This window comes from Phoxinus phoxinus, assembly GCF_949152265.1.
Source record: "Phoxinus phoxinus genome assembly, chromosome: 8".
Lineage (NCBI taxonomy): Eukaryota > Metazoa > Chordata > Actinopteri > Cypriniformes > Leuciscidae > Phoxinus > Phoxinus phoxinus.
Genome location: NC_136883.1, coordinates 25,252,641 through 25,267,610, shown reverse-complemented (window position 1 = coordinate 25,267,610; position 14,970 = coordinate 25,252,641). Strand labels below are relative to the sequence as shown.

The 14,970-nt window shown below is 35.7% G+C and overlaps 1 protein-coding gene across 1 annotated transcript; it reads right to left on the bottom strand.

Annotated features, from left to right (window-relative positions):
• Positions 1-428: 428 nt before the first annotated feature.
• LOC307003293 (uncharacterized protein) lies at positions 429-5,971 on the bottom strand. The gene is made up of 7 exons (XM_079621546.1): positions 5,781-5,971; positions 4,912-5,074; positions 4,310-4,429; positions 2,353-2,763; positions 1,969-2,036; positions 1,393-1,436; positions 429-1,033 (listed from the first exon to the last, which is right to left on the bottom strand). Exons 2-7 carry the CDS (start codon positions 4,976-4,978, stop codon positions 976-978), a joined length of 768 nt encoding a protein of 255 aa, XP_079477672.1. The 5' UTR covers positions 4,979-5,074; positions 5,781-5,971; the 3' UTR covers positions 429-975.
• Positions 5,972-14,970: the final 8,999 nt, after the last annotated feature.

Here is a 14,970-nt window from a genome sequence, read left to right as displayed (position 1 = left end):
GAGAGAGAGAGAGAGAGTGTATCTCTGTGTGTGAGTGTGTGTGTGTGTGATAGTGTGTCTGTGTGTGTGTGTAAGAGAGAGAGAGAGAGAGAGAGAGAGAGAGAGAGAGAGAGAGTGAGTGAGTGAGTGTATCTCTGTGTGTGTGTGTGTGTGTGTGTGTGTGTGAGAGTGTGTGTGTGTGAGAGAGAGTGTGTGTGTATGTGTGTGAGAGAGAGAGTGAGTGTATCTCTGTGTGTGAGTGTGTGTGTGAGAGAGTGTGTCTGTGTGTGTGTGTAAGAGAGAGAGAGAGAGAGAGAGAGAGAGAGAGAGTGAGTGTATCTCTGTGTGTGAGTGTGTGTGTGAGAGAGTGTGTCTGTGTGTGTGTGTAAGAGAGAGAGAGAGAGAGAGAGAGAGAGTGTATCTCTGTGTGTGTGTGTGTGTGTGAGAGAGAGAGAGTGTGTGTGTGTGAGAGAGAGAATGAGTGTATCTCTGTGTGTGAGTGTGTGTGTGTGAGAGAGTGTCTGTGTGTGTGTGTAAGAGAGAGAGAGAGTGAGTGAGTGTATCTCTGTGTGTGTGTGTGTGTGTGTGTGTGAGAGAGAGAGAGTGAGTGTATCTCTGTGTGTGAGTGTGTGTGTGAGAGAGAGAGTGAGTGTATCTCTGTGTGTGAGAGAGAGTGTGTGTGTATGTGTGTGAGAGAGAGTGAGTGTATCTCTGTGTGTGTGTGTGTGTGTGTGTGTGTGAGAGAGAGAAAGAGAGCGAGAGAGAGAGAGAGAGAGAGAGAGAGAGAGAGAGAGAGAGAGAGAGAGAGAGAGAGAGTGTGTGTGTGTGTGTGTATTTTCATATTATATATTTTCGAACAATTACATTATATAATATACAAAATACATTATATTTATTACATACCTGAAAACTATGTCTTATTGTACAGAACCAAGATCAAATTATTGTACAGAACCAAGCAACAAACAACACATCGGAATACACACACACTCATCTTCAGGATGAACTTTGAATAAATTCTCTTGGCTCCCAGGAGTTTTTCCACTTTTTCCCACTGTAAGACAGCAAAAAGTGTTAGTCACAATGTTCATAACTGGAATATAAATACTGTTCACAATCAATTGTAATCTCATTCTTCAAGACAAAAAAGTGCAGTTCTCAACAAAGGCTTGATAAAAAAAAAGTAAATACTTGAAACTAAGAGTGGTTGAAAACATTAAAGAATAGATAAAAATAAAAAGCACACCACATTTCAAATAATATTTTAATTACATTGAAGTCTGAAGTCCTGATCAAACTGCAACTTCAGTTAAAACTGTTTATGTAATGTTTATTATTTTTCTCTATTTATTTAAATTTGTATTAGTTCTGTCAATTTTCTACAGTACAGTAAACTTCAAATAATATACATACCATCCAGAGCAAGGATGCCACTGCACCAACACCTCCGCTTGACCCTTAGCAGAAAAACAAAGAAACATGGGGTAATGTTAATGACATTTACTCACAACACATGAAGTTACAATCATACATCTGCTGAATTGTAAATACAACATAAAATCCAAGTGAAATTAAACAAAGTGAAATTAATAGTTAGTGTGACTAAGTCTGTCATAAGAAGCATAATACAATTTTAATTAATAATTATTAGCATAATTCACTTTATTACTATATTATCAATACAATTTTGTAATATATGGAAATGCAGTTTTTATTTTTGTCACACTACCATTGCTATGGTCAAAATTTTAAATTTGCACAACTTAAATTGTGAAGTAAAATATTTCTTATTAAAATCCACGGTTTAACATTACAACTTGAATTATATGAATACTTAAACCTAACATTAATTATTTAGCATATTTTGTAAAAAAAAATTTTTGCAAATACATTGCAATTACAACATACAAAATAGCAAAATAATATTGTTATTGTGAATGTTTTTTGGGGTCATTATTTCAGTATTTTTAAATGCTTTTTGAAACAAACCTCCCTGATTCTTTTCCTCAAAATTTTTTTGTAGGGAAAACTGGTTGATTCTTTGTGCATGGGGCATTCTGAAACAAAGTAAAATATGGTTATAAGTTGTAACAGACATAAGTAAAAGAAAAAGTTCAACAAACAATCAACAAGAGGGCTTGGGCACTTTATGGTCATAACACTGAATAGCTTGCTATAAATATGTCGCAATATGTGCAAAAGAAAATATTACAATATGTAAATTTGTAGAATTCTAACCCAGTCCTTTTCAAAAAACAATGAGAAAGGCCCTGTTCTTTCAGCTCTAAAACTGTGATCGCATTGCAAAAATCAAACATAGCTTTGATTCATATGTACAAAATTGTAAAAAATAATCAACAAATCCACACATACCTTTGTGGTCTGCTTTCCTCTTTATTTGTCTTTTTTTTCGTGAGGTAGATATTGGGCCTGGACTGCCTAGCTCAGTGGACAGTTTAGAACAGGTAGAAAGGGTAGAGGCTGGAGGCAGAGGAGAGGCCGGAGAAGAAGATAAAGGACTAGACTGAGAGGAGTTGAAAACAGGATGAGTCAGGGGGGAGACTGGAGGAGCAATGGATAAAGACATAGGAGAGGTCAAGGAGGTGGTGAACAAAACAGGAGAAGCCAAGGAGGAAGATGCAGGAGGAAGTAATAGAATGTCAGACTCAGGCCTGAGCAGAGCTGTGGACTCTGATGCTGGGTCTGCTGATGGAGTCTCTGTCTGTGAGCTGTTTATGGCAGAACTCTCTCCCATGCTGCTTGCTTCTTTATCTGCAATAGCCACTGTTGGAAAAATAAAATTGTGATATGAACCTTTGCATAAGCTGCTGCAATCAACACATTTAAAAAAAAAAAAAACTTTATTCAAAGGCTGGAATACACTATACAACTTGTAGCCTCTGTTCTGGGCACACTAAACTAAAATATATGTGCCTCATTGCTTAGGAAACACATGACCAAATAAAACAATTTGGCCAATAAAACAAAACTCTAAGCACTTTCACATACAGGGCTTAGATTAAGCCAGGATTAAGCCTTACACCGTGTCCACACCAGAAGCGGCGCGACTGCGAGATGCGTCAAAATCAATCAGAACCCACAGCCAATCAGAACAGCGTGTGGGCGGGCTTTCGCGGCAAATGCACGGCACCAGAGAGTAATCTTGACGGCAATCGCAAGAAAATGGATAAGTAGCTACATAATCAAATTTACACCATTTAAACATTATTTAAAATACATAATGAGTTACTAAAACAATATTTGTCAAAGAATACACTTGTTTGTTCACAGTTGAATGTTGAATGTCTTGTTTCCCCATTCGTTTAATTTCAAGATCTGAGGTGAATTATCCATTGTTGCTTTTACAGCTACAAAGCTGGAGCACTAAATGATATTCAAAGTCACATGACACGCTTTTAACATTAAATAAAGCACATAAACAGTGCCTGAGATTATCATTGCTACACTTTGTGTTTGTTGTTCCAGCGCGACGTCGGAAAAAAATAGAAACCGTTTCTAAAATAGAATCGTCGAGTGTTGCTGTCGCGGCTGGTTAGGACAAAAACTCTGATTAACATGGAAAAGAGGAATTTTATCGCCTGTCGTGACGTCGCGTGTAGTTAGGACACGGTGTTAGTTCAATTAGGACATTTAAGTAACTTTTATAAACGTGCCCTAGAAAAGTTAAAGAAGTTAAAAGCTGAAACATGCATTTTAGTCTAGGACTAGCTTAAGCCTTAAACAGGGGGAAAGTGTTATAAAATTGTCTTAAATTCTAAAACATGTTTGATATCCTCAATCTGGATGGAATCATAGCCTGAAGCTACAAAATAAAAAAATTAATAAAATTCTGTGGCCATCATACACTACATGATTTTCTGTGAAATCTTACTGCCCAGAATGTGTACGCTGGCTCTGACTTTCGGCAACTAGCATCAATTTCTGAATCGAGGCAAAAATATGGGTAAAAGTCATGTAGTGTATTCCAGCCTTAAGCTGCACAAAGACATACATGGTGTGAAATTGAATAACTAAGTATACACCACCATGTACAGTTACAGTTCATACAATGTGCTCACCTTAATATAGTATAGTATAATAGTATAGTATGTAGTAATCTATGGAAAGAAATTGTAGAATTAAACAACATATATTTAATGTATTTTGTTGTTGTTTTCAAGGATGAAACATTTATGATTTTTTAAGTGTAATGAGTGTAACTCTTAGGGTCTGCATTTGGACAGATACTATTATTTGGTGCGTGACAGGTGATAAGATGACAAAACTGCTGTACAAGAACATGTCAGTTCTATTGAATGAGACATTTTACCATTACAGCTGAGCAGAGCTGTGGACTCTGATGCTGGGTCTGCTGATGGAGTCTCTGTCTGTGAGCTGTTTATGGCAGAACTCTCTCCCATGCTGCTTGCTTCTTTATCTGCAATAGCCACTGTTGGAAAAATAAAATTGTGATATGGACATGAGAATAATAATAATTGAATAATAATTCAATATTATTATATTATTATTATTAATAAATATTCAATAAAAAAAATAAATACATTAAATAAAGTTTTATTATGGTTTTATATAATATAAGTTTTATTTATTGTATTATTACGTTTAAGTCCACCTATGGGTTGTATTTATTAATGTAATATCAATTTGACATTATCAAAATAATACCTCGCTCAAGATTTCTTATGTAATTTCCCCTATGTAAAAAGGTTGGGAATATTGTTTTTATATAATTTTTTTAAAACCTAAGGTGAGAAAAAATTAAGTCTGCTTGGCCATGTGCAAATGTATATACTGTCCGTAAAACGAATTACTACTGTCTTTTCAAATTAATTCTTAAATCAATTGAGGATACACTAATAAGCAATGAAATATGTGAACATTTTGCATGCATTGCAAATTTGTGTTTATTACCATTAAGAAGACTTTCATACAACCTCTTTATTGTAAGAAAAGCATCCTGAGTATCTTCTGTATCCATCTTCCATGGACAGAAGCACTCAGCAGAAAAACCATTTGAGGTTCTCCTGGCAAGGAGAAGGAGTGGGAACCTCTCTAAAAGTTCCCACTTGTGGAGCTGGAATGAGACAAATTTATAAAACTGAGAATATGATAAATAACTACAAGTTCGCACACTCTCTTCGCAGAGAGAGAGAGAGAGAGAGAGAGAGAGAGAGAGAGAGAGAGAGAGAGAGAGAGAGAGAGAGAGAGAGAGAGAGAGAGACTTGAAAACTATTTGAATTCACTGAGAGTTCAGAGATAAATAACACATTTATATTTGAGGCTGTCATATCGAATAACGCATGCACGCACGCACACACACACTATATGTGTTCCTAATATTCCTTTTCAAGTTTTGGCTTCTTGCCTATGCATTTGAAATTAGCTTGAATTGGTTTTTAGTCATTGTGATTGTACAGTACTTTTTATTCTATTCCAGGGGTGTTCAATCCTGCTCCTGCAGGGCCACTATGCAGAGTTGAACTCCAACCCCACTTAAACACACCTGAACCCGAAGTTGGAGCTAAACAATGCAAGACAGTGACCCTCTAGGACTGAGTTTGGACATCCCTGGTCTATACAAATTATTTTTTATTATACTTTCTAATGTTATGCTCAAACTTCTAATTTAGTGTTTTTTTATCAGACCTGAGTACACTGGAAAAACACACAAATGTTACACCTCAGTCGGTGTGCACTGGAAAAAAAATCATGTGTAAAAGCTAAATATCAGGGATTATTGACTTACTATTTTATGACTAACATCTGAAAGATAAACCTACCAGTAGATTTGTTGCATCATAAACTTTGTTCACACTGCAGTTTTTTTTTTGCCGGTCCTTCCATTCTTGGGAAAGCTGCTCCTTTTTTTTCTCAAGCTTTTGCTTGTATGGCTGCTTGGCACTACAGTGTTGACATGTTTTGCTTGCTACTCCAATTTTTTTTCTGCATATGTAGCAATCCTTTAGAGTAGGCATCTGTAAAAAGAAACATAAATGATATGTGTTATGAGGGGATAATAATTTTTTTTCCAGCCCTACTATGTTGACAAGAGTCACAGTCTCTGAAAATATTTTCACCACAGTGACCTAACTTTCAAAACATTTAAAGAAAACTGCAACAGTATAATGCTACTCAGAACCTGGTTTTGAAAATTGTTTTATCAACTTAAAGTCGACATGAAATCAAAATGGAGCCTATTTACTTTGTTAGCGCATATTGCTAGTCTTGTGGTGAGCAATGAATCCGTGCAAGTTAATACACAGAAAAAATTAGTTTGGCGTGGTAATCTTCAATCAAAATCTGAAAAGTTACTTCCAGTCTGGAATGGGGTTCCTTTTCTGCTGACGTCAGTTTGACGGCTTGGGTTGAAAATGTTTAACCACTCCCTCAAACCGTTAGTCTGCTATGAGCAGAGATGGAGAGGATGAGCGCTAAAGTAAAACCCTGCCCAATATTCCCTTTCGTTTGCAACTTCCGGTTCACGGGACTTTAGGACATTTTTTGTATTTGTGGTAGCCTTCTATCGAAAGCATCAGAAGAGGGCTAGAGGTTTGAGATAAAATGTTATAATAAATAGTTATAGATGGCAATAGACTTCACAGATATGAATGACACATGTTTGTTATGTAGTATAACAGATGCATTCATCATAAAAACATGCACAAATACTTTAAAAAATAGTATTTGGATGATTAACGAGTCAGATTAACGAAATATATGAACGTTTTAACAAAATGTGTGGACTTTTTATATGGTCCCTTACACACACCTTTCTAATTTCCGAATAATTTCACACTAAATACTATCTTTAAAATGCTGATGTGATCTGGTCAAAAGATTTGACCCTCAAACATGTTAAAATAGGCTAATGATAAAAATCACGTCCCTTAATGATTTGACACGCGACGTATAACTTTACATTCTTGAATAGACGACATTAGGGCGCTATATTAGTCCAGTAACAATAATCGATCTCTTTTGAATATTGTTACGATGGATATAAATAAAAGCGAAGTTTAATGCCACGTTCACGCGCTGTCTAACTTTCCCATTTACTTTTGAATATTTAATTGTTTCATATTTCAATACAACGTTATTCCCAAGTAAAAACCTGCTGTAACACAACTAAGTTAACTTTAATCACCACAGAGCAAGATGAAACAGCACAAAGCGCCTTGCATATTTATTTTGTTCTAAAATTCGTATATTTTCATGTTCGCTGATAGCATAACCTACCTGTATTAGCCTCAATTATATTAGAAAACCCACAATGCATCGAGGCGACTCTATGTGGCATATATCCCGCCGCCTATAGGGGGACTATTTTAGGAAACGATGCATTGGGTCGTATTTGAGGAAAGGCGCAAACGACCATTATGATCGTATAAGTTGGAGGACTTGTTGAAAAAAATATATAAAAAATTACAGCTGCAGAAATCTCCGTAAACAGGTTATCAAGGTCATGCAATGATTCATCTTTAAATCAAAGTTTTCTAATGTTTCACAGTAACACATACATAAACAATGTTGCCCCTTAATGTTTGATAAAAATGTCAGACTTTTATGAATCGTTTACATCACCACTTCCCTTGAGGTGTGTGGCTCTAAATTATTTTGTGTGTGAGAGTTTGTGTGTGTGTGGTGGTGGTTGGGGTGGTGGGGGGGAAGTATATTACATAATGTGGTGTGATGGAGAGGAATATTAGCTACATTTTTTTCCTCGCCGTTTTCCCGTCTCGCAGGTCATAAGCAGCTTATGTCACTCTCACGTCATGTGAGGCCACATGCAGTCAATATAAATACAGCTAATATTCAGCATCTGAGAATATTGAAGCCCATGGGAGTCCAAAGCCTTGAATACACTGGGAGGCGACACGCTCTTCATCTATCATATCTTATTTTTAGGTGTCAGTTATGCTGCTCTGTTAAAAAAAAATGTCTTGCAATTTACTATGTTCCATTTTAATTTTAGCACATAAACCACAGCAAATCCCTTGGTGATCTCAGATGTATTCATGTAGACATCATTTTAACATTTGGAGAGACACTGAAGCATACACTATCAACATACTGAGAACATTTAAATGTAAAGCCTTCACATGTACATTTCTGAAGGATCTTGTGACACTGAAAACTGGAGTAATGATGCTGAAAATTCAGCTTTGTCATCACAGGACAACGTTATTTTAAATTATAATAACATTTACCAATATTGCTGTTTTTTACTGTATTTTTGATTAGATAAATGCAGCCTTGGTGAGCATATGAGACTTCTTTCAAAAACATAAAAAAACGGTTACACTTTATTTCGATAGTCCACTTTAGACATTCTACTAACTATATGAAGCTGTGCAACTACATGTTAACTAACACTCAGAGGTTTGTTGACATAGTTGCAAAGTTACTTATAGTCAGAGGAATGAATGTTGAGGGACCATCAAAATGAAGCATTAGATATTAAGTAGACAGTAGAATGTCTAAAGTGGACTATCGAAATAATGTGTTACCAAAATCTTTTGAACGGCAGTGAACGTGCTAGAACAAGATTTTACATACACATAGCTATGAAGACGAATGAGATCACTTTGCAAAACCACGGCAAAATGCATCTCTGACTCATATAGCCAATGTCAAACAAATAATTCAGCCCAGAACATTTGTTTTCCCAGAGAAAATCTTCTCAGCAGGGGCACATTTTTTTCTGAGCTGGGCCAGGCCGCTGAAAAATGTTGTTTTCCCGACGGCCCACTCAATAAAGCTTCCTGAACTCTTCCCCAGGACATGAGGCGGACGGCAGCGGACCTTCATGAGTTTCTCACATCAAAGACATAGTGAAGCACAGAAGAGCTCTAGCTTATGAAGGATCATCCCATTCCTCTAACCCTGCTCTCCGAGGCTCCATGTGCATCGGGCAATGAAAGCACCCATGCACTTTAAGGGGTGAGTGTGTGTATGTTCATGAATGCAGATGCTAAAATTAATTTGGTCAATTTCTTAAAGTCCCCATGAAATCAAAATTGACAACTCTTGTTTTTTTATTTTTATTTAATTTTCCAGTATTCATTGTAAATTATTTATCCGTGCACTTTTTTGAGCAGTCGACTCACTCGGATATACTGTACATCACAATAGGGAATAAAAGACTATAGCAACTTCAGTTTCATGCCAACTTTAAAGGAATAGTTCAAAAATGAAAATTCAGTCATTATAAGCTCAGTCATTGCTCCAATCCCAAATGACTTTCTTTCTTCAGTGGAACACAATATATATGTATAATATTATAATTATATATTGTTTAAGAATAGCCTAGTCATTCTTTTCTATATAATGTACGTTTTACAACAGAAAACCACCATAACTGTGCAACCCACTATTTTTATTCACAAAAAAAACATCTTGAGGCTGATACATTTATTCTGCTGTGGAACTTGTATCAAGCCATATGTGCATTTTTTTCAAACAATAAGCAAACCCACTGTGCGTAGAAGTAGTAGACAATCATGCTGGGTTGTTTCAACCCAATTTTGGGTCAAATATGGACAAACCCAAACGTTGGGTAAAAATTTAATTTAAAATTTAACCCAACGGCTGGGTTTGTCCATATTTGACCCAAAATTGGGTTGAAACAACCCAGTATTTTTTAGAGTGTAGGCTTAATGGTTTTTATACTGTACAAACTGTAAATTCTATCCCCACACTGCCCCTATCCCTAAACCTACCCATCACAGGAAACATTCTGCATTTTTAATAAAACATTGTTTTAATATGTTTTTTAAGCTATTTGAATTATGAGGACTCATAAACCACGTTTAAGTTGTAATACCAGTGTAATACACATGTCATTATACAAATTTGTATCTCATCTCTCTCTCTCACACACACACACACACACACACACACACACACACACACACACACACACACACACACACACACACACACACACGCACGCACGCACGCACGCACGCACACACGCACGCACGCATACACGCGCACACACACACACACACACGTATCGATGTTGCAAATAAAAGAAAGGTTATTGCAGTACGTTTTATAAAAAAATACTATTTCAGACTTTGTTCTTCAAAAATACACGTTTAATTCATTGTCTAATACTTGCCATGTCTTTCTAACTAATTGTGAAATTAAATTGCAGAGATGCATTGGTCAGTGGTCAGAAAAACTGGTATAATGATTAATATATCATCTCCTTTACTTCTGAAATGACTGATATGTGTTTATGTCTGTGATATAAGAGAAGAAGAAAGAGTGAGGAAAAGTAAAAGAAGAAGAGAGTGGATAGAGAGAGAGAAAGAGAGCTAAAGGTCCTCAGAGCATGAGATTTGTAGCATTAGCATTTTTTGTAGCAGAGTGCATACGTTGCGCTTGTTTATTTAATAGTTGATTTATCTATCTCTGAGGTCCAGTGATGCACTGCTGCTCTTGCATTTTAATGCAGCTGATGGTGAACGCAGCAACCCTGCAGCCTTTCCTGCCTCAGTGCCCGTCGCAGACTGTTAATGCACTTTAGGGTGTTTCTGTCTCAGGAGAGAAATAATAAACACCTTCAGGTCACCTTTCTTCTCTACTGACGGATCACAGCCAAAGCACTTGCATTCAACACTAACATCTGAAATGTTTCTCAATGAAACAGCTGTATTAGTGGGATTTATTGTATGTTTCAGCGATTACTTTGAATCCGACAGGTTTTAGCCTCATGAATAAGATATTTTAGTTAGAAATGTTTCATGCTTCATTGTTTTATTGCAGATCGATCTGATGTAATAGGAACATTTAACTGTCTCACCTTGTACAGTTGAAAGCAGTAAATTCCGTCATGTTCTTCAATGTGTGCTGTAATGAAATGACATTAGATGCAGAGTTCCATGTGTTTTATGTTCCGTAAGCTTTTAAAAATCAATAAAAGTTCATGCGCATGAGAGAGAGAGAGAGAGAGAGAGAGTGTGTGTGTGTGTGTGTGTGTGTTTTAAGTAAAGATAAGGACATTAATTTACTTCTCCTCACAAATATATTTTATTCAGTTATTAATGATATTTTCAAGTATTGGGGCTGGAATGAGAGAGTTGTGTATATATATATATATATATATATATATATATATATATATATATATATATATATATATATATGAAAATGATTAAATATGATTAAAATTATATAATTCATATCAATTATTAATTATTAATATAATGCATAGGCATATATATATATATATCAAATGTATAATGTATATTAAAGCTCCAGTCCGTAACTTTTTTGGGTTAAAAATTATCCAAAATAATTTTTGGAGCAAGTAACCAGCCAATGTTCAAATCTATCTGCTTGCCTTAGCTCGATTCAAAACGGTAAGCTTGTAATAATGTTTTTAATTCCAATTGTTACTGGTGGATTTCCGTGGGAAATTCGAGCATGTCTTTGCGTCATATCTGTACACATAAAGAAGGTGTCTCTCCTCAAAACATTGCATTCATCCGCGCTGTGGCGCAACCCACGTGAAGTTGATAATTCCGCAAAAATAGCTGCAATTGCAGATTTCGAACAGAGGAAAAGACGAAAAAGACAAAGAGGAAAAACTACGGACTGCAGCTTTAATTATATAATAATTTTTCATTTAAATAAAATGTAAAAAATATTATTTTATAAACTGAATAATAATGAAAATGAAAATTCTCACGTTGGTCCAAAAAATTCAATGTGAGTTTTGTTTTTACCAGTATTTGTTGATCAAAGTTACAAAAACTGGTCTGAACTAATTCACACATTTTACCGACATGAAATCAGTCCCTCTTCATTGAAACTGCATGGAAAACAGCATAAAGACAGCATTTTTTTTGTGCAAACTCTTATTAAACAAGCAAAGGGACTAGTTTGAATCAGAATATCAGTGATTTACAAAGCAGGGAAGACTCTCTGCAAGCAGTCTTTGGCTTCTGTTATATTTTCTTTTCGCTAACAACAGTATTCAGATACACATACTGGGCCAAAAGTATTGCTTTCCAATTCATTTGTAATCTCCTTGGTGCCAAGTTATTTTCTTATGCAAATGCACTATCACAGACTGTATCAGTATGGACAGTCTGCCCTGTATTAAAGCTGACTATTGCAAGTCGGGCCAGGGAGATAAAAATGGAGTTTTGACATCCACACAGAAAATCAATCAGAAACTCCGACATAAAGACACCGATCATACCGATATCCATTTCCACCTCCTGTCACACTAGTCAGCTCCTCTATAGAATATCACAAAACAAAGCAAATAAAAATTGAATGATGGAGAATGATGGTTCCAGTGAGTAAACAATATATTACTCTCAGTCTTAGAGATTTGTCTGTCCAGTTGCTCAGCGCTTTCTAAAACTCAACCCTTATGAACCCACTGTTGACACATTTGGTCAGCCTGGTCCCATAAGATACACATACCATCTAAGACAGACTGCCCAAAGCATCCTGACTCACACATTTTTTTTAATACATGATCTAACAAAAACAGATGCTCCGTGTTTCTCCCTACACAGTAAAATCACTTGTTACAGCAGAGCAGTTGTTCTGAAAGGGTTAGGGGCGGAACGGTGGTTCAGTGGGTAGCATTGTCGCCTCGATCCCGGGATGAGCCAAGAGGCCTTTCTGTGTGGAGTTTGCATGTTCTCCTCGTGTCGGCGTGGGTTTCCTCCGGGTGCTCCAGATGATGTTCTTAAAGGGTTAGTTCACCCAAAAATGTTCCAAACCCGTAAGACTTTCGGCGATCTTCAGAACACAAATGAAGATCTTTTTCATGAAATCTGAGATATTTCTGTCAATCCATTGACAGCTACGCTACAAACTTTGACGCTTCAAAAAGTTCATAAAGAGATTATGAAACAAATCCAAATGAATTGAACAGTTTAGTCCACATTTTCTGAAGAGACACGGTCGCTTTATATGATGAACAGATTGAATTTAGACAAAAAAAAAATAAAAATAGAGAACATACATTCAGAGAACATCCAGGAATAACGTTTCCATAACTAAATGGCAACGTTAGCAAAACGTTCTTAGATCAAATATTTGTTAGCTGGGTAACTACCAGGGAAGATTAAAGTTATAATGGAAAACAACATCTGGCTGCTGTTCATCTGATATTTCATGTGCACTGTTGGATGTCGTTTAGGATTCATATAATTCTATGAATTAATTATTAAATACAAACTCCATGAATTATGATAATTATGAAACTACATTAATAAAACACCAGCAAATACATGCCACTGGGGGTCTTCTGCCCCAATTCTGAGGGGAATATCTTATGCCAAAGGTCTAAATTGAACTTACTTTTTACTAAGTCTAAAAGAATGTGTCCACACAACACAAACATAAAAAGATGCTGTGAAGTCAAAACTGTTCAGATGGAATAAATCACACAAATAATGATCATATGAAAAGTCATATTTACAGTAATTCAATAAATATGTTGAGAATAAACTTATTGAAGCTGATGCAAACTCAGATAAACACAGAATTTTTACTATATATTTAATATATATATAATGCTGAAAGACATGTAACCATTCATGTAAAACACTAGGTCTCATTCCCTGAGCATGACCTTATTGACCTACGCATGGATTTGTGCGTGAAATCTGCGTACAAACTTTTTTTTGAACAAATCATGATTCATCAATAACTTTAGTTCTAAAATGTAAATCTACGAATTTTTTTTTTTAGGAACAACTGAGTACGCAATAATCACACTTGGTGGCCTTATAAACATGTTAAGATATTTTTTTTTTTAAACAAAGATGATAGATCTTAAATATATTTAATCATAGATGTTAGGGCGTACCGCTCGGTGAAGGTGTAAAATCATTGACGATGGGGAATAATTCACAGTCCAGGGTGTTTATTTTGGTGCAAAAGTCGTGATTCCCAAGCAAAAATATATACAGGACAAAAACTAAGGCAAACGATTAAAGTAAAAAGATACAAATGTATAAGAGGTTCACGTGTATTCTGGCTATACCCAATCTACAGGCCCAAAAATACAAGGAGTAATCCCACACTCCCAACAACTAAAAAAAAACTAAAAGAGCTCCTTGTAGCCATTTTATAGAGTTAGGCTCCTCCCACATCTGGAAAATACCATGAAGTAAATGCTAATTTTAAAGTAAGATAAAATTACACAAATATTTTAAACAAATGGTATTAATATGCAACCCATGCATCACACTATAAATTACAAAGCGATACCTAAACATTGCAAAGAATAATACCTGAGAAATGTTAATTTCCCTGATTTCCCCCTGTGATGTCACGGACAATGAAAGTGTCCTTCCTACTGGGCAAATGGAAGGTTTAAAATGGCAGCCGTCGCTGCACATGGGTTTTCCAGTTGAAAAGTGACCCACAATGTGAGTACAACAGTATTTTACGTGTATGTTAGTTTGTTACAGGGGAAATAAACTTAACATTTGTAAAAGAGTTTGGTGTGGTTTCTTTGAATGTTAAATCATATAACAAAACAAACAACCAACAAAAGAAAGTTATACAAACAAAACCATGGAACTAAGCACAGGGCCTATTACACCACCTAAACCGAAAAATAACCACACATCTAGTATATATTATGTTATTTTGCTGGCATCTAGATTGTGTGTGTATATTATTGTAATCGGTTCATGGGTGTACATGCACTTCAGCAGTCCTTTCAAAATAAAAGTCATAGGTCACAGGCTATTTGCGACAATATATATATAAAGGGTAGAAACAATTTTCACTTAGAAATTGCTAGTACATTTTACAAATAATAACAAAAAAATCGTAAGTGACACATTGAATTAAATGTGAAAAGTGAAAAGTCTGAATTAGTATTTTCTTGTAAAACAACCTCCGATAATCTTTCGATGTTGTAAATAAATCAGTTTAAAGCCAGTGTCCGCTTTCCTGCCTTCTCAGTGGCCGAATGTCACATCA